At 42.2% G+C, this 18,469-nt stretch overlaps 4 protein-coding genes across 7 annotated transcripts in view; 2 read left to right on the top strand and 2 right to left on the bottom strand.

Annotated features, from left to right (window-relative positions):
* Positions 1–5,128, bottom strand: part of LOC118282970 (obg-like ATPase 1) — a 41,900-nt gene extending 36,772 nt beyond the window's left edge. For 2 of the 4 annotated variants that reach the window (XM_035604564.2, XM_035604565.2), the window contains exons 1-2: positions 1,782–1,927; positions 1,580–1,671 (exon numbers count right to left, since the gene is read on the bottom strand). In XM_035604564.2, coding sequence (XP_035460457.1) covers positions 1,580–1,671; positions 1,782–1,796 — 107 coding nt within the window. In that variant the 5' untranslated portion in view covers positions 1,797–1,927. Of the gene's footprint in view, positions 1–1,579; positions 1,672–1,781; positions 1,928–4,895 lie in introns of those variants that run through there. The other 2 variants (XM_035604567.2, XM_035604566.2) reach the window with 2 other exon arrangements.
* Positions 5,129–5,183: 55 nt separating this feature from the next.
* sp9 (sp9 transcription factor) lies at positions 5,184–7,135 on the top strand. Its single transcript, XM_035604562.2, has 2 exons — positions 5,184–5,343; positions 5,820–7,135. The coding sequence occupies exons 1-2, from the start codon at positions 5,323–5,325 to the stop codon at positions 7,116–7,118; spliced, it is 1,320 nt and encodes a 439-aa protein (XP_035460455.2). The 5' UTR covers positions 5,184–5,322; the 3' UTR covers positions 7,119–7,135.
* A 2,166-nt stretch (positions 7,136–9,301) lies between these two features.
* On the bottom strand, positions 9,302–15,103 carry cir1 (corepressor interacting with RBPJ, CIR1). The gene is made up of 10 exons (XM_035651232.2): positions 14,902–15,103; positions 13,668–13,762; positions 13,309–13,382; positions 13,157–13,170; positions 12,955–13,007; positions 12,806–12,854; positions 12,148–12,268; positions 11,213–11,319; positions 10,844–10,929; positions 9,302–10,516 (listed from the first exon to the last, which is right to left on the bottom strand). Exons 1-10 carry the CDS (start codon positions 14,971–14,973, stop codon positions 9,802–9,804), a joined length of 1,386 nt encoding a protein of 461 aa, XP_035507125.1. The 5' UTR covers positions 14,974–15,103; the 3' UTR covers positions 9,302–9,801.
* A 364-nt stretch (positions 15,104–15,467) lies between these two features.
* scrn3 (secernin 3) lies at positions 15,468–18,387 on the top strand. Its single transcript, XM_035651234.2, has 8 exons — positions 15,468–15,612; positions 15,825–16,005; positions 16,128–16,309; positions 16,648–16,847; positions 17,299–17,511; positions 17,616–17,778; positions 17,876–18,056; positions 18,172–18,387. Exons 2-8 carry the CDS (start codon positions 15,850–15,852, stop codon positions 18,331–18,333), a joined length of 1,257 nt encoding a protein of 418 aa, XP_035507127.1. The 5' UTR covers positions 15,468–15,612; positions 15,825–15,849; the 3' UTR covers positions 18,334–18,387.
* The last annotated feature ends 82 nt before the right edge of the window (positions 18,388–18,469 follow it).

Genomic DNA, 18,469 nt, shown 5'->3' with positions numbered 1-18,469 from the left:
CTGACTTATGAAAGTAACGGTGACTTTGTGTGCAGACTCGCCGACAAAGTGTCGACTCTCGAGAGCTGTCTAGGATGCACCTTGACCTTTGACCTGAGCATGCTAGGATGGGTATTTTAAATGAATAGACAGAAGGTTTTTTTTTAACGCTTTTCCTTTATTTAAAGGCACTATAATTAAGAATGTGAAGCAATTTACATGTATTAATCACTTAGTATTGCCAACGTGTGAACAGATTGTAACATAACTCAAAAGTCAGACCCTCCCTGATTTCCTTGATTGGACTGATTTCTATGCAAAGGGATCTGGTCATATTTTCCAAGGAAAATCCAAAGGATGTGACATTTATGTTAGCTTCTTAGGGCCATGCCTCAATGCCTCTCTTCCGCTCCCCTGCAGTGCCAACACTGAGCAACTCAAGCTAATGTAAGGAATGGAGTCCGTTAGTGTCAACAGACGACCGGCTCGTGGCACGGCACAGACTCGAAAATCCACATCAGCGCAAGAAACAAAAAAAACATTAATGTGACTGGTGTCGAGAGGAAAATAGAAACAAGCATTCAATTTAATAGCAAGCTGATAACAATATTACGCTTTATAAATCCTAAAAAATAAATTATCGTTAGCCGAACTATAGTCTCACACAGGCAGACCCAACTCCACATTTGTTTGAGCAATGTGCCAGCACCAGAGGGTCAAATATACTGTAGTTAATATAGTCAATGTAAAATAACAGTGTGACATTTACCAATCAACATGATGCCGTAAATCACGTTCGGTCTCGTATAGGTCATGTCACTGTTTTGGCCAATGCCCAGGATGTTCGCTAATCTGACTGCAGTTCAGTTAACGGCCACAGGTGTCATTCACGACAAGAGTTTTCTGAATGTTAGACATAGCACCTGTAATGTTTTCTGCAGTAAATTAAAGGACACGGGACACAAAATAGAGTAGTATATAAATGTTTAGAGCTCAAACCCTTTTATTCACACAAAGTGTTTTTATAGATCTAAACTCAATCATGACACTTATCTGCTTTATCGGCATATAAAAGAGATCTTCGATCTTCATTTCACAAAACGTGACTCACACTGGGTTTTTTTAAGACAGAAAGAAAGTTGAGACACGTGGAAGGAAAGACACTGGATGAAACGCTCTTGTGTGATTTAATCCTGTGGGGGCACACAGGGTGACAACCACTTTACAGTCTTAGGACACGCCCCAGGTTGTTCAGGGACATCAGAAAAATAACCCTCCACTGACAGTAATTTACGGAGCAGGATTTTCTGACTTCCTCTCTGTACATCTAAAATCCTGTGCATCATGCGCCTTTACAGTTTGCTCGTTTCAATATTACCTATTGTGTGTTGCAGGTGTCAACAAAGTATGACGTTGTGTGTCTGTGTTCACCAATGTCTTTAACTTCATTACTTCAGTATTTTCTGTAATCGCCTCACATTCATTTACATTTATAGTTTAACTGAAGGCGGTTGGGATGTGGACAGAGCACGTGTCGGTACATGCAGTGCATGGTGAGAGGGCCGTAGAATTGTATGCAAATAAAAAAGCTGTAACTTACCCGACATTGGGCAGGCCAACAATTCCTATTTTCAGTGAGGTGCCAAATCTTCCAATCAGTGGCGGTGGCTTTGGTGCATCATCTCCTTTTCCCTAAGAAAGACAACATGGAGGGGTCTGCAGTCAGAGCGAGCACTTGCCGTTACATAATCGACAGTGCCTTCGCGTTTTTTTGAAAAGAGCTCTTCCTTAACAAAACGCACCTTCTTCGGAGCCATTTCTCACACGTTGGTTTTTGCTGACTACCGCAACAGTTTCTCAATTTTAAAAACAAATACACTCATTGAAAGAATATGGGCTAAGCTAAGTCCTGAAATGCAACCAGTCGACTGCACTTCAACTGGCTCGCTCTCCCCGCGCTCAAAATAGAACATGCAGCCCCTGGAAATGAAAGTCGACTCTGTGAGCTGGCAAGCTGACCTGTACTTCCAAATTTAGCTGTCGATACTATCAATGCAGGTTGATAGGGATGCCATCAGATCTTACTGAGGACCGTTGCTTGAAAAGTGGGTTTTGAGAGCTGTAAGTCTTTATCAGAGGCTTGACAACAGCTGCTTGCTTCCTATTAACATTTGAATCAGCTGCCTGACAGTCGTTTAACTTAAGACATCCAGGACTTGGATCTCTGTGCTGACAGGTCCCAGCAGTGTTGTCACTCCTCCTTCCTTTATGGCTTATTCAATTCCTGTAGAAATAAATCCTTATTCTGGAGCGGTTTATTTCAGACTGCACTTTAATGTACAGCAAGTCGATTCAATTTCCTTGCTGTGGCCCCTGTGTGCACGCAACCAAAATGAAAATTTGACCTGCATGTCAACCATAAAGTGCAAGTAATAAACTCATGGGAAACACCAGATGAGACGCAGACATTGTCATTTAAAGCCACCCATGAAAAAAGAGGAATAAATACAGTGTTTATCATTGTTTGTATTTGAAAAGGTATAATCACAACCTAAACATATCTGCCAGAAAAGGGAAATATCATAAGCAAAAAAATCTTCATACGTGTGCTCACTGTTTAAAAAATTCAATAAGCCTCCTTGGATCACCTATGTACGAGTGTGAACAGCTTCAGCACCAGAGAAATAGAGTATAACATCCTTGCACTCACAGTTTCCCCCTCTGAGGGAAACAGGTGTAGCCACATGAACACACAAAATTACAACAATTAGTTAAATGTCCTCAAATAAACTTCCCGCGGCAGAAATACAAATTAAAACACACAGGGGCACAACCAAAAACCATCACCCAATCCAGCAGCCTGTCTGGTTTAACATGCAGAAAATGAGGCTCTAATAATCTGGATTGGAGGCGAGTGTGGGCCGGCTTTGTAGAAAGAATTTAAATGAATGGGTCTGAATTAATCATTTATCTTTTGTTGATGGATGCACCCCCACTTAGACTCATCACAATAGGTGCAGAGCGTTTTGTTCGACCATATAAATCATTCCCATTGTTTAAGGTACATTGATCAATCTAATGGCTTGTAATAGGCTCCTAATTGCCACAGAGAAGTGCTCACGAATTGAGTCCAGAATTACAGATTCGACTCAAAAAATCCTCACTTGAATGACAAGGCAAGATCATGTTCTCCCCTTTTTGTCTCAGGTAAACATCCTCTGGAAAAAAAACATGATTATCTTATTATTCTAGGTTAACGTGACAAATACATTCCCTTCCAAATACATTTTAGGCAGGGTTCATAAAAAAAACATAAGAATATGTATTGTTGCTTTAAGATTCTGTGATTCCTTTGTTAGAGAACTTAAAGGCATCATCATTCCAAGCTGAACTGCTCCTCATTCAAATGTGAGATAAGAATATTAACATCTGAAGAAACGGAACAAACAATATAGATCTCTCAGATATTAATTTGGATTAATTTTGAAATCATGTTTTAAAAATAAAAATGAAATAGAAAATAGTGTTGAGTTATTTGAAGGTTAAATCTTTTTTTCCGATTTTTTTTGTAAATAAATAAAATGCACAAAAAAAAGGGTTTGCGCACATTTTCATTTAACGTTGGTAATTAATGTTTAACTTCCTTAGCAACATTCAACTTTGTTTATCTGGAGGAACACATTTAATACCGTTAGCAGCACTCAGACAAATTGTCATGATTGCAAAGATGATTCCATTTTCTTGGCAGCGCTCAATGTTGGATGAGACGGATTTTTTATTCACCCCTGCAAAAGGTGGGGTTTAAAAAAAAAAGAAAAAAGGAGTGTTTGAACAAATTGCGCCCGTGTTGACTGGCAGCACTCACACTCTATAATGGAGCATTATTTGCCCGTTTTGAATACTGTAATGCACATCTTTCGGTCAAGCCTTTCTCTGGAAAATTGCTTTAACTTTTAAAGGGATGATGATGATTCACATCAGAGCAGGTCAATTTTACATTATGCCATTATCCCCCCGAGCATTTACAAGCTATATGGAATATCCTGGCATATTGAATGGTGATAATAAAAGACCAAAAAAAACCCCATGTATAATAAAGAGTCGGGAGCATAGGAAAATTGGTGAAACGCGGCATCCTCTTAACTGTCCACTGTTTAATTAAATGCGTGATTAGTTTGGCATTACATTTTATTTCTCAGCTACAAGACGCAGGCATCGCGCCTCCTTGTTAAACCGGTTTAATGGAGATGACTGGCGGCCTCGTGCAGCAGGCTCCCCCTGGATGCAGAAACTTTTCCCGTCCATAAAATACATGTCTCTCGGAGGAGATCGACTTTACTTGCAGATAAAGCGAGCTGTCATTTTAATTGACCCCTCCCCCCCCCCCCCCCCCCCCCCCCCCCCAACATGTAAGCAAGGTGGTGGCGATTTTGGCTGCGAGTAAATTATCATCATCAATGACAACCAGATTTTCTTCTTGTTCACTGACGAGTCGTTCAGATTCTGACAGAATTAATTTTTCAACCGCTGCGAGGCCCGTGTCTGCACTTCTTCCGAAACTTAGTCCATCTACATATTATTCCTTTTTCCCTAATGTGAGCACAAGGACTCTAAAAATCGTCGACGGCAGCATCTAGCGTCACTTGTTTCCAACGCGTTCGCCAACTGTGCCGTGCCATGGCGCACAGCAGCGCGCACAGTCCGCAGACTGTCGGTATAAAGTCATCACCAGCAGCAGCGTCGTCTCCCGCACCACGTCCAGGACACTCTGCGTGTCAATGGCAACAGTTTCTCTATGACGTGTTGCGCATGATCTGAATATTGAAAAAAAATCTGAAGGGAAACCTGCGACTGCACAGTTTAGGAAATGTGTCGCCACCAATCCACAAACACACTGACATGAGTGAAACGCTTACCTCGTGGAGAACCGGCGTGTGAACTCAACTCTGCACTGACAGGAGCCTTCGCGCGAGAACACATGAAAAAAATAACTAAGCATTAAAAAAAAACAACAACATACCAAATCGTATCTTGTATGACAGTCGGAGCGAGGAGCGGCACAACAGATGATTGACGGCGGGGCTTTCGGTGTTTCTGTCTGCGGTCGACGCTCTCATTGGCTGACTCCATCCCCCGGCCACGAACGCAGCCATCGGATTGGCTGCAGGTCCTCGCCAGCTGTACTTCAAAGAAACACGCTCTCTACAACTAGGTAGTGTCGAGAGCCGCGAGCCAAGAGGGAGAAACCGTGTGACCTGAGTCGAACACGGCGAGTCTGGATCAGACTGGAGCCGTGACAGCACTGACACCGAGAACCCTCTCACCACAGCACAGACCCTGGATATGGCTACGTCTATACTTGGGGTGAGTCTCGTGCGCTAAAGTTGTGCGTAAAGTTGATTTTTTTGTCCACTTTCCACGAAGTTTGGAGTTTTGACTTATGTGTCACTTGTTTACATGCATGCTTATTTATCATTCAAAGTAAAATGTCGACTGTGGATTAAGCTCAGTGGCTTCTTCTTCAAACCAGACATGGTCAAACGTTGTAGTTTGCTGATGTGAAAGTTTGTGAACCAAAAGAAAAGATTCTACGTTATAACATGCGTGATGTTTTGTGTTATACGCGGGGTAAAACAGACACTTTTGAATGTGTCCTCATTCGCTTAATCTCTCTCATATTTATTTTTGCTACAGCTTATTTTGTAAAGAAGTTGTTAGAATTTATTTGTTGAAGTTCTGTTTTGTTGTGAGTCAGTCGTCTGGGTCCCGGCTACACCCGGGTCGAACCACAATCAATTTTAAGTCAAACTTCTTGTGTGTGTGTGTGTGTGTGTTTCCAGGAAGAGCCACGGTTTGGAACTACACCTCTAGCAATGCTGGCGGCAACCTGCAACAAAATTGGCAACACCAGTCCTCTTACAACTCTACCCGACTCCAGCGCTTTCTCAAAAGGTGGATTTCACCCGTGGAAGAGATCCTCCTCCAGCTGTAACCTGGGATCCAGTCTGCCCGGTTTCGCAGTGGCAACGAGCCGCGCGTCGTCAGGACTAACGCCGAACAGTGGCACCGGCAACAGCGCCTTTTGCTTAGCCTCCACCTCCCCGACCTCGTCCGCGTTCTCCACAGAGTACAGCGGTCTGTTCTCCAACGCCGCGAGCGTCACAAGCCAGGAGTCGGGGCAGTCGGCGTTTATCTCCAAAGTCCACACGTCGGCGGAGACTCTGTACCCGCGGGTGGGCATGGCGCATCCGTACGAGTCGTGGTACAAGACCGGTTTCCACTCGACCATCTCCGGCGATGTCGCCAACGGCGCGTCTTCGTGGTGGGACGTCCACACGAACCCCGGGTCCTGGCTCGATGTCCAAAACCCCGCGGGCACCCTCCAGACCTCGCTGCACTCCGGGACGCCCCAGGCCATCCACTCCCAGCTGAGTGGCTACAACCCGGACTTCTCCTCGCTCACCCACTCGGCGTTCAGCTCCACGGGCATCAGCCCCTCCGCGTCTCACCTGCTGTCCACCGGCCAGCACCTGTTAACGCAGGACGGTTTCAAAACGGTCATCCCCACCTACACAGACGCTTCGGCGGCCAACGCCATGATTTCTGGGGGCAGTTCGGGAATAAGCAGCTCCTCCAGGTCGTCCCGGCGGTACTCCGGCAGGGCAACGTGCGACTGCCCCAACTGCCAGGAGGCTGAGCGGCTGGGACCCGCCGGGGCCAGCCTGCGGAGGAAGGGACTCCACAGCTGCCACATCCCCGGCTGCGGCAAAGTGTACGGGAAGACGTCCCACCTCAAGGCGCACTTGAGATGGCACACCGGCGAGAGGCCTTTTGTCTGCAACTGGCTTTTCTGCGGCAAGCGGTTCACTCGGTCCGACGAGCTCCAGAGACACCTCCGCACCCACACCGGCGAGAAACGCTTCGCCTGCCCGGTGTGCAACAAGCGCTTCATGCGCAGTGACCATTTGAGCAAGCACATCAAAACGCACACGGCCGGCGGAGGAAGCAAAAAGGGCAGCGACAGTGACACCGACACCAGCAACCTGGAGACCCCGAGGTCCGAGTCCCCGGAACTTATTTTGGACGGGGTGAACCCCCGGATCACGGTTAAGGATCCGTCTCCTCACGACGAGCCCTGAGGAGGCTACCCCCCCCCCCCCCCGCCCCCCCCCCGAAAAAAAAAACAACAACAACAAAAATCAAACCAGATCCAAAATTGCACAGCAATGAAAAAAAAAACGGGTTTTAAAATGACAGACAATACAGGAAGAAAAAAACAACAACTCAAGAAGCGATTTGCAGTCTGAAAAAAACAATCATTTTTCACACGAGTATTTGACTCATTCGTAAATACTGAATCTCAAGAAACCAGAGACATTCACTGAAGGCCTTCGTGGGAGAGAAGACAAAACGTCGAGGGCCAACTTGAAAATGAAACGGATTTGGGCTCGCGAGACCTGTTGACCTGTGGTTGGACAATGTGAGTGACATCTTGTATATTGACGACCGAACTACGTGTTTTTCATGTAAATGTTAGGCTATGATTGTTTTATTCGTGTTGGTATCCTGGAAATCAGGGAGTTTACTTTCGACGCACTTTGTGGATATGTATGTACAAAGCTTCTTCTTTTTTTCCTCCTCAACTTCGGTTAACCATTTGATTTCTTTGCTTAAAAAAAAAAATCTATATATAAATGTTTACCTGTACAAAGTCACACGTATAAGACTTTCATTTTATCGTAATTAAAACATCTTTAAAAAAAAAACGGCTGTAATTGTGTGATGTAGATTTTTTATTTTATTTTTTTGTTGAAATATTTGTTAGGTTTTAAATGATGGGGGGGGGAGATAATTATTTTATACCAAGGACATTTTTCTTAAAATCACCTTCGACTTCCACTATTTCCCCCTATGGAATAAATCAATGTTTAATGCCCCGGAAAAGAGATTTCATGCCTAAATGAAAACCTTGTTAAACGGTATTAATTATGACTTGGAGCACATCGCAGCCCCCCATGTGTTTTGTATTTGCGATTAGGGATTCGTGTCTTATCAAATATCTAATTAATCTCCGAGGCATCTTTTGTTCACTTTCACTTTATCGGGGGGTTTCCGAGGGGGTTTGATGACAAAAGGTCCCTGAATATTTATTCTAATTGTCCAAATTAACTGCTGTCATTTGCATACCAATCCATGGAGCGAGGGGGGGGGGGGGGGAGGATCCGGCTTCTTTCTCTTTGGCAGAAACCACATACACGTTATATGGGAACAGTTTTGTTTTTTTTAACTTTAGGGTAAAAAAAAAAAAAAAAGGGGGCAAAGAGTCACATGCAAATGTTGAATCTGAAATGGTCTCTGCTCGGCGCAGTCAAATGGTGCCTGCGTGTTATTTGAATATCAGTGGCCCCGCGTTGAAAGGGTTCAAGGATGCTCTCGGACTTCTTTGTGCTCACCCAGTGCAGCGTCCGACTCTCAAAGAAAAAGACGGGGAATAATTACAGCGCGAGTCCACGACTTGGAATACGTCAGGGAGAAGCATCTCACCCACACTCCCCTTTTCCCTTTCCTGCTTCTTTTTTTTTTGTGAAGAGGATGTTTAATTGACCAGAAGGCAATAGAGGGGAATTATTTTCATTTCCCTTTTGTTGCAACAGCGGCTTGAGAGAAACGGCCACACAGTGAAAAGTATCGAATTAGACTGCCAATCTGAATTTCATCAAAATATCAAAAAAAAAAGACACCAGCAACAACAATCTGTGAAATTTAAGCTTCTAGATGACGCAACTGACAGATTCTATCATTATATCTTTTTTAAGATAAAATATTTACCAGTTGTCGAATTCATTTTTAATTTAGATCGAATTATTATTGATATTTCTTTTGAGTGTTGGAGACAGTGTGTAAAAAAAAGAAGAAAGAAACGAAAATTTTAGGCAGAAGAATTACAGGAGGAAAAAAATATTCAATGCTGCTCATACATATTTGAATATGTATGATATATCAAAGTAAAAAATACTGGGGTGTATTAATATAAAAAAATGTGTGCAGTGTTATATCTACATGCTGCATGTTTGGACAGAAATTATATCTGTTTGGTTTAACGCTCAAAATCTCAGACGGACGAATTTCACAGCTTCTGAATATAAAGCAAATGATTCTACATCATTCAGGGTAACGGACGGATTTATTATAGAAGATAAATTATGCGTAATAATTTGCCAATCGGGTGTCCAAAGCTCAAAGACATTTTAACACCTAGTCTTCCATCAGATCAGAGAGACGCCGTCGTTCATTTCTTCCGGGGGAAATAAAGGCATTGAACTTCGAGGATTAAAACATTTAATCAGAAAATAAAAGTATTGTTTGGTTTTTTTGCAGGCGTCAACAGCAATCCACGCATGATTTACAGCAAACATTTCCTAAAAAAAATTATAATAAAAAACAAACCATAATGTACGGAGGAATAAAAACTGCAGCAACAGAAACAGTCTTTCTAGCCGCCAACAGGCCATGAACATGAGTCCAACGTTTTCCCATCAACAGATCGTAGCTGCAAATTGCTTCCGATGGTAATCAATTAATTTAGAGCCTTTCACAAGATGCAAGACAACACCAGAGAGCAGGAGCTGCAGCCACAGATTCACTGTCGACTGGTTCCCTCTGCTGGAGGAAAAGGAGACTTGTATGCACAATATCAGCAATTTGATTTTTAAATAGAGGGACTCTGTGTGATAACCGAGAGAACTACTTGCACAGACAAAAAAACAATTTAAACCCTTGAACATTACATGTTCATTGTTATGGTCTTAAAAAAAAGTAGAATCAGTGCTTTCTTCTAACTCTGTCTTGGCTCCTCTCTCTTCTCTCCCTACTCCTGCTCCTTCCTCTGCCCTCCCTCTCTTTACCTCTTTCCCTGCTCCTGCTCCTCCCATCAGCTGTTCTGCCTCTCCTTCCATCTGTGCTACTTCTGTTCCTCTCTCCGTCTCCGAAGCGACGCCTGTCTGTGCCTCTGTCCTCCCTGCCTCTGTCGCGGCTCCTACTTCTCTCCACTCTAGACCTGGAGCTGCCAGGTTTCTGCCTGTCCTCGCTGGCGTGTCTCTGTCTCTCTTGACCTCCCTCCGACTTGATCTTGTTCTCCGGGCTGCGATCTCGACTCCTGCTCCGTCCCCTCTCCGCCTGTGTGTGTCTGTGACTCCGTGGAACCTCTTCAGGCCTCCTCTGTTCGGTGCGAGGGCTCGGTGACCTGCTCCTGTGAGAGGAGGCCTTTTTCTGACTCTTGACTTGCTGCTCACTCTTGGAGCCGTTATCCCGACAGGAATCTTTTTTCTTGTTCTTCTTTTGCTTTTGGCTCTTAGACTTGCCATGGTCGTCTGATTCTGAGCCACTATCACTGCTCCTGCTGCTGCTGCTGCTGCTGGAGGAGTCACTGGAGCTCCCACTGCTTTCATGCTTTTTCTTGTGCTTTCTTTTGCTTTTCTTCTTCTGTTTTTTGCTCTTCTTTTTCTTGGCCCTCTTCTTGTCCAGACGATCAAGTTTCCTGTAAAACACAGACAACACGTGTTCCAATAACATTTCCCAACAAGGCAGCTGACAGAGATTCAATATGAGTAAGATATATTTAATGAATCACATTAAGGTGAATGATACATACACTGTTTACACAGTACAGACACACAAGGCTGGTAACCTTGTAATTCATTAGATTATCTATCAGAGTATTCATATTAGCTTCTTTGAGCATTTGGAAAAGAGCTTTATAAATTAAATGTATAATTATTATTATTAGAACAAAATAATTTCAATCACAATGCCGTTTAACTAAGCTTCAACACTGATCGAGTTGTGAACTGTGCGGCATTTTTACCTGAGGAGCTTCTGCTTTTCCTTGGTCGACAGCGACTTCAGAAATTCCACCTCAGGGTCCTCCTCTTCATCACTGGCGACATATTCCTATAAAAGTACAAATTCAATTTGAAATATATACATTTTTTAAATTTAGAATACTGTCCTCAAAGGCAAATCTGAGCAAATCTATAGTTGATAACATTTATAAAAATGTGTTTTATCTCATCTGTTATCTTGACTAATGTTGCTACAATAACTGTTGACTTTGGAGCCTTTAGACACGCGAGGTGTAGATAAAGATCTTCTTTTCTATCTGAAGGGCAGAGAATGTGTGTTTTCGTATATTGTCCCGTGTGTGCAAAGATGGCAGTGTGAGACAGACAATTACCTGTGATGGATCGACAACGGTAGAATTCCTATCGAGGACACATTTTTTCAAGGCAAACCCACTGTTTCGCATCTCCGCCATTAACTCTGAGGGGTGCATCGACGGACCTGTTAGCACAAATCACAGCTTCAGGATCCCATTGATGTCAGATCCACGCCAACCACTGTCTCCACAGTGGGAATTTCAGGGGCGGCTTTGTTAACAGAATGGGACACCGTATCAACTCACTCCACTTCCGGCTGAGCAAATCATACAATATCATTCTCTGCCAAAGCAGCAGTTAGGGGGGAATCAGAATACACAACAATTACATTTCTTCTTGCGGCACGGGGGGGGACCATTACACCACTCCACCATCAACACCGTGCACTGACTGGACTCTCCCCGCGAAAACATTTCTACTTCACTAGTCAACTCGCTGATTGCAGAACTCAGAATCAGCTGAACAATGTGAACTCCAGCTGAAACCTGAGAGGAAAGGTACAATAGGTACCGGCTGCAAAGTCTAGTGACATGAGGGGGGGGGGGGGGGGGTACGACGACATTCTGGATCCCTTTTGTATTCACATAAACTGATTCTACAGTTTTTTTAAATACATAACAACAAAGATATTTAACAGAAATATATACATTTATACATACACATTGTAAAGCAAATTTCAGCAGGTAAAATGTATGAATAAATCAAGCGTCTAATGAATATTTATTCTAGTTAATAAAAAATATTTGCGTTAATATTAGCATGTGGTCTTCTTGTGTTTATTTGACTCGTTTACTTGTGTTTAAGTCAATAACATCAAAATGAAATCTGTTCATCAAATGGATGTTAACATTTAAATTACAGTGATACAATTGCCACACTTAAAAAAAATAAAAAGGAACAGCAGGCCAGTGTGTTTAGAACGACGATTTACACAATTATTGGATGTGTCTACCTGCTGCCTCCTCTGTGGCCACAGAGCTGGCGTTAATTCCCGACAGTCCGTAGAGAGGACACTCTCTGTCCGTGTTCACATGGCCCCATTTGTGACATTTGATGCATCTCACGTTGCGCACCTGTGAAGTCAACAACAACAGACATCGCTTGCAATTGTCTCAATACTGGCAATGCATACGTAATATTAAAAATAATTTAAAAAACCTTTGCTACATAATAAAAAAAACGACTGGAAAACATAATTAAAGGGAAAACTGCATTCAACATTTAACTAAATACAAGCGGTGGATTTATTTTTGAAAATGTGCAACGTGTCATCATTCACACACAATGTATTTTGTGGCGTTTCTGATCCCTAAAAAGAATCTGTGTCTACACACGACCTCTAGACACAAGTTATGGCCCGAGTGTGAATATGTGTTGCAAATGTTGCAACTCAAGTGTGGCTTTCCCAAGGGTTTCATTTATTGGATTATGAAGAAAGGAAATGCACTCATTAATTCATAAAGAATAATGTCTGTAAAAAAATATACAAAAATATATGTTTTATTTAGCTTCTTATTCTTTTAATCAGTTTGTGACCCCCCCTTTATCCCCCGGGTTGGGAATCATTGGTGCAGTGTATGTTCTTCAAATCAATACTAATCATCACGCACCTGGATTCCAAACGGCTGATCTCTAATATTCATGTCATCCTTTGCATATCTGCAAGAGAAAATTGAAGAAAAAAATAATGAAACTTCTGGCAGAACACTGGACAATATGCCCAGAAGATGTCATTGTGTAATAAAAATCAACCACTTACTTCTCTCGAGGGGCGGTCTTCTGCCACTCAAATTTGTAATCGTCTTCTCCCTCCTGACAAGCAAACACGTTTCATTATAAAGTATTATTCATATATTGATATAAATTATTGGAAACCAACTAAAAGTGATGTTATGTTAAACACAAACTCTTAATCTAGATTGCCGAATTGATCAGGTTCTTTTCTAATTTCTCTACTTTACCTCTTTCGTTTCCTCTTTGGGTCAGAAGAAGAGTTAGGAAAAAAGAACAAATATTAAAATGTTAATAAGTTATTTTCTAAAGAATGAAATGTTTGGTAGAGGACATAATATTTAGAAGGGACCACAGCTGCTCCACTTGAGTGTTTATTTACCTTTGGATGCTCCAGGTGGAGCCTCGTACATGAAATTGAGGCCGTTCTTAACACGATCATCCCCCATCAACAACCTAGAGGACAGAAAAACAGTGTGATGAACTTCATGACATTTTCTTTTCTCATGGTGTTTATCAGCACAGACAACATGTGAATTTTAAGGACGTCCCCGGAAAAAGTCTATTGGATTTCTCCACAGCCTTTTAGCCTCATTGATAAGTAAATGTTAAATGAAACTTCAGAAACATCCAGTAGACATTTATTAGTAAACTAAAAATACATTTGTTTAAACTAAATCTGATATTGAGATAGTTTCTTTTTTAAGAGGTACACAATATCATGCTGTATATTTATCTAACCTGTTGTTGTAAGTGTCCTGCTCTTTCAGGTACGCCTGCATGAGATCTTCTTGCTTCTTCTTGTCGAAGGTCAGTTTCTGCTCTGCTATCCATACCTGTGGGATGAAGAGAAAATGCAGATTATAGCAAACATCCTTCCTGCGTTTCCAACCTTTGGGTCGGCTCGCATGCCTGTTGCACAAATTAAAATGTACATTAATCACTTTGACAATTGTGCCGCACAAAAGTAAGACGATACTAAACAACTATATTGGAAATACACCTATTCATTCCATCCAATTACAGGATATAATGTCTCACGTATTTCGGACTCAGTGTGCAGTAACTACAGTTTATTACACGTGGAAAGTAACTGCTTTGGATTTCAAATACGGAGAATTCGGGTACAACAATTTGTGATTTAAAACCTAATGCCTCTTCTACGGTCATGCAAAAGAAATTGAGTGCCACAACTTTTGTTATAAAAGCTTCACAGCTAAAAACCCTCTTTTTGTGATATTGATTTAATTTGCTTGAAACTTTTTGTGGGTACGTGTTAATGTCCATTGCGATTATAGAGAAAAAGTAAATATTTTATATTACTCATTCATCATTCCATTTTTGTTTTTTTTGAAAATAGCCATATGAATGGAGTTTCTGCCACGTGATTAGCTGATACTTGCTTCAAAGCAAAAAAAAATGCTGTACATTTTATTTGATTACTGAAAACATTCAGCAAACACTATTTACATCAATACATGTTGCACATTATCCCTGGGGTGTGTTGGATGTTCAGTACAAGTTACAACCCAATCCAGTGACCTAGATTCACACACACACCGAATCACACGAACAAGGCCACATTTTATTAAAAAAAACATGAATAAAACCTGAGTTTGGAGTGGAGCTACAGGATTGTGCAGGGTCCCGTGAATTCAACAGAAGTTTATACATGAATGTTTTCAAGAAAATCCATGTCGTGAACTGGCAGGCCCTCGTCGAGTTGGCGTGGAAGAAGAGTGATATTAGCTTTGGCTTCCACTACACCGTTACACAAATCCCTTCAATGGTTTATCTGCAGTCAAGAATCGCAAGTAACAATGTCTCTAGTCTGAGGTCGACATATTCGATCACGTGATAATAAAAGGGCATCGTAGTAGCTGCTGCTACGTAGCGACCTGAGCTAGCATGGGCAACACCATAGCTTGTTAGCTAGTAGGCTACGCTGCTTAGGCTAACTGTAGCTGGCACTCACCTTTTTGATGTTTGACTTCGAAGCGGGGTGAAAATCCTTCTTGCACATGAAATTCGCGAAAGACTTCCCCATGGCTGACGAACTATAACGTTGTCTCAAGTGAAAACGTAGTGTTAAGTTTCGCCAACGGACTCGTCACCGCCGCGCTTCCGCCGCTTGTAAACAAAAGTGACCGTATGAAGTCAGTGTTACGTTGGATATAGCGAAGCCGCTGAGCTACAAAGAAAATTAAACTTTAAACTGGAATATAATAGAAACTGCGTTTAAGATGTTGTCAATTTTCTATTGTGTAGATGAAAAATAAAATGACACAACAAACTATGATGGTAAATATATTTCCAATAAGATGGTAGAGATGTTAAAAAATACAAAACTAATTTGTTTTGGAGACAAATAGTGTAGGTTCTAAGAATACCAGCATCAAGATTATAGGTTGAATAAACGATAACAATATTAAAAGCGACAGAAAATGAAAGAATGGGAAAGAAAATTGTGTGAATAAATATATATATATGGTAAGAGTGTGAAATGTGTGAATATGTAAGTCTGCTTGTCGCTGGACTACGAATGTAGAACGAGCTTCATCCGGATCACTTGACTGCAGTGTTTCCGTGTCACGGAGTGACGTAGTGATATTTCATGGAAACAGACATGAGAATAGAAACTTAACAGTGACAGTGTGACAGTGCTCGGTTAGACTGGAACACACAGGTAAGTTTACCCTGTTGTTGTGCTGAATATAGTCACGTTAGGTGACACGCATCGTACACCTGCTAACTGGCATCAAAGGTCACACGTTACACTAACATTTAAGTCTACTTTTATACATGCTCTTTAAATCTGACCATTACACATACGTTGTGTGTATACATCATATTTACAATATAACCAGTGAATTGTTTCCTGTGTTTCCTCTCAACAAGTGTGGGAGACAGGCAGAGGCCGATCATGCAGCCGTCCTCGTGCGACACCTTTGTGGCTCTGCCCCCCTCCACCGAGGGTCAACGCATCGTCTTTGGGAAAAACTCTGACAGGCCTTGTGATGAAGTCCAGGAGGTGGTGTACTTCCCTTCCAAGTACCACGGTGCAGAGGAGAAGGTTGAGGTAGGGGACACAGACGGCTTGTCATTGCCCAATGCCCTCCAACCTTTCCTTGGTGAACATGCCATCAGATAACCATTAACAGATTTTTCTTTTTTGCCCTTGTGTCTCGTTTATCTTTTAAGTGTACGTACATGGAGATTGACCAGGTTGCCCACACTAATGCGGTTGTGTTGAGCAGACCAGCGTGGCTGTGGGGGGCGGAGATGGGTGCCAATGAGCACCAAGTGTGTATTGGGAATGAGGCGGTGTGGGGCAGAGAGAGTGCCAACGGCGACGAGGCTCTTCTTGGCATGGATCTTGTCAGGTAAACCCCCTGTAAACAAAGTTGTCTTTATTTCCAAGCCTCACTTACACGTTGAACTGTTTTTAAGTTTCTATTTAATCTCTACTTAATCACGCAGTCTTGTTAAGATTCAAATCTATTTTCCAAGAGAGGCCCAAGGACAAGGAATAATCACACACAAAAAAACAAACAAAGATGAATAAGAAACAAAGAATTAAGAAGAACTGCTGCAAGAATCATAAAAAAAACATCAGACAATACAGTTTTATTTTCCAAAGGAAATGTAAGACTCAGTTCAGAATACATTTTTGAGGAAAAACTCAGACTAAACCAGATTCTGTGTCCCTGCGATTTCACAGGCTTGGACTTGAGAGAGCCGACACAGCTGAGAAAGCCGTGGGAGTTATTACCGAGCTGCTGGAGAAATATGGTCAGGGAGGATCTTGCATGGAGGATCAGTGTGACTTCACCTACCACAACAGCTTCCTAATCTCAGACAGGAAGGAGGCATGGCTGCTGGAAACGTCAGGGAAGTACTGGGCTGCGGAAAGAGTGGAAGGTAAGAAAGATCTACAGAGAAAAGAACACTAAGAATCGGCGCCTTTTTGCTTTGCGTGTGCAATGGAATTCAAAACACAATATATTGTTCAGCCTGCTGTATTTCCAATCATGAATGAAAACCACAGAGAAACAAAATGAAGGTTCTGTGAACAGGGCTGCAGCTTTATATTCAGTCCATGGTCCGGTGAAAGGAAGGAGCTGTACCGGGTTAAAAAACATTTGTGACAGAAATAGATCTGCTCAGTTTGTGCTATAACTAGAAATGTTGGTGGGATTATTAAGATCTTAGCAAGAAAAGCATCTGCGAAAGTTTAAAACATACAGCCCACCAGATTAATTATATTGGTCAATATCAATTAATTACCAATTAATAAATGCAAACTACATTTACTGTAGCAGTATGTTCTCATTTTGATGGCTAATCATCTTAATTTTCCTTTTTTTTGTAGGTGGATACCGCAACATATCAAACCAATACGGCATAACAACAAAGATAGACAAGGAACATCCAGAAATGAGGGAATATGCACGGAGCAAGGGCTGGTGGGACGGAAAGTCTCAGTTCAACTTCGCTACAGTCTACTCCTTCATGACTACAGCCAGAATAGAGGCCTCTGGGAGCCGCTACTGTGAGGGGAAGAAGTTATTGGAAAAGAGCAACGGTTCGTTCATGTGCACTTCACTGTGGATATGCGGGACTGCATCAGGCAAATCTTTACATGACTTCTACCCACGTTTATTCATTTGTTGATTTTATTTTCTGAAGGCCACATCACTGCTGAGACAATGATGGATATCCTGAGGGACAGAGACAGTGGCATCAACATGGAGGGCACGTTCATGTCTACAGGAAGTATGGTGTCCGTGATCCCCACAAATCCCGCTCTGCCAGGGGTTCACTATTTCACCGCCACTCCAGACCCTGAAAGGTAAAGAACTTGATCTCTCTTCAGCTGGCAAAGCATAGGTTGAAGTCATTTTCACTGCAGCGTATGATGATAATGTACAAAGTGTTTTGTGTAACAGGTCTGTATTCAAGCCGTTCGTCTTCGTGGACTACTGTATTCAGCTGAAGGAGACGACTTCTCCCAGCTACGGACCAAGCGACCCCGTAAAGAAGAAACCCCGCTTCCAGAGCAAGCCTGACCGCAAACATGAACTATTTGTCAAGCATGAAGTGGTGGCCGCCATCATTGAAACTCACAAGGTTCAACGATTTAATTTAATCCTACAGTTTACTGACATGTTTTCATTTAGTTTAGTGTGGTCACTGTCTGCAGAAAATATAATTATAAGTTATGTCTTCTTTTTGTTTTTTATAGGACAGAGGAAAGAAGATCACAGACAGTATGAGGCAGCTAGAAAAGGAGAAGATGACACAGATGGAGAAGATTCTTTCAAGTGGTATTGAGCAGCCCGATTATTTAGCCAATTTGTTCTCGAGCTCTGTCCAGGAGGAGATGGCTGTGTATAGCAAAAGATGAGAGGCCTGCAACTCACTTGTCGGAAATAAATAACGATTCTCAAGAGTGACAGTAGCAGTATATGTATCTGCATTTTGTTTTCCATTTAGTCAAGTACAAATACAAACGTCACAATAAAATAGCACCATTGTACGGG

Source organism: Scophthalmus maximus, chromosome 14, assembly GCF_022379125.1.
Source record: "Scophthalmus maximus strain ysfricsl-2021 chromosome 14, ASM2237912v1, whole genome shotgun sequence".
Classification (NCBI taxonomy): Eukaryota; Metazoa; Chordata; class Actinopteri; order Pleuronectiformes; family Scophthalmidae; genus Scophthalmus; species Scophthalmus maximus.
The sequence above is the reverse complement of the archived record's forward strand: the minus strand, read 5'-3'. Positions and strand labels throughout refer to the sequence as shown.

Bases quoted from the DNA above. Each gene is read 5' to 3' on its own strand.
- scrn3 (XM_035651234.2), top strand. From the start codon at position 15,850: ATGCAGCCGTCCTCGTGCGACACCTTTGTGGCTCTGCCCCCCTCCACC. The intron at 16,848-17,298 runs GTAAGAAAGATC...TTTTTTTTGTAG, and splicing joins GGCTGCGGAAAGAGTGGAAG to GTGGATACCGCAACATATCA. The intron at 17,512-17,615 runs GTTCGTTCATGT...TATTTTCTGAAG, and splicing joins GTTATTGGAAAAGAGCAACG to GCCACATCACTGCTGAGACA.
- sp9 (XM_035604562.2), top strand. From the start codon at position 5,323: ATGGCTACGTCTATACTTGGG. The intron at 5,344-5,819 runs GTGAGTCTCGTG...GTGTGTTTCCAG, and splicing joins TGGCTACGTCTATACTTGGG to GAAGAGCCACGGTTTGGAAC.
- cir1 (XM_035651232.2), bottom strand. From the start codon at position 14,973: ATGGGGAAGTCTTTCGCGAATTTCATGTGCAAGAAGGATTTTCACCCC. The intron at 13,763-14,901 runs GTGAGTGCCAGC...TTCATCCCACAG, and splicing joins CGAAGTCAAACATCAAAAAG to GTATGGATAGCAGAGCAGAA. The intron at 10,930-11,212 runs GTAATTGTCTGT...GTACTTTTATAG, and splicing joins CCGTTGTCGATCCATCACAG to GAATATGTCGCCAGTGATGA.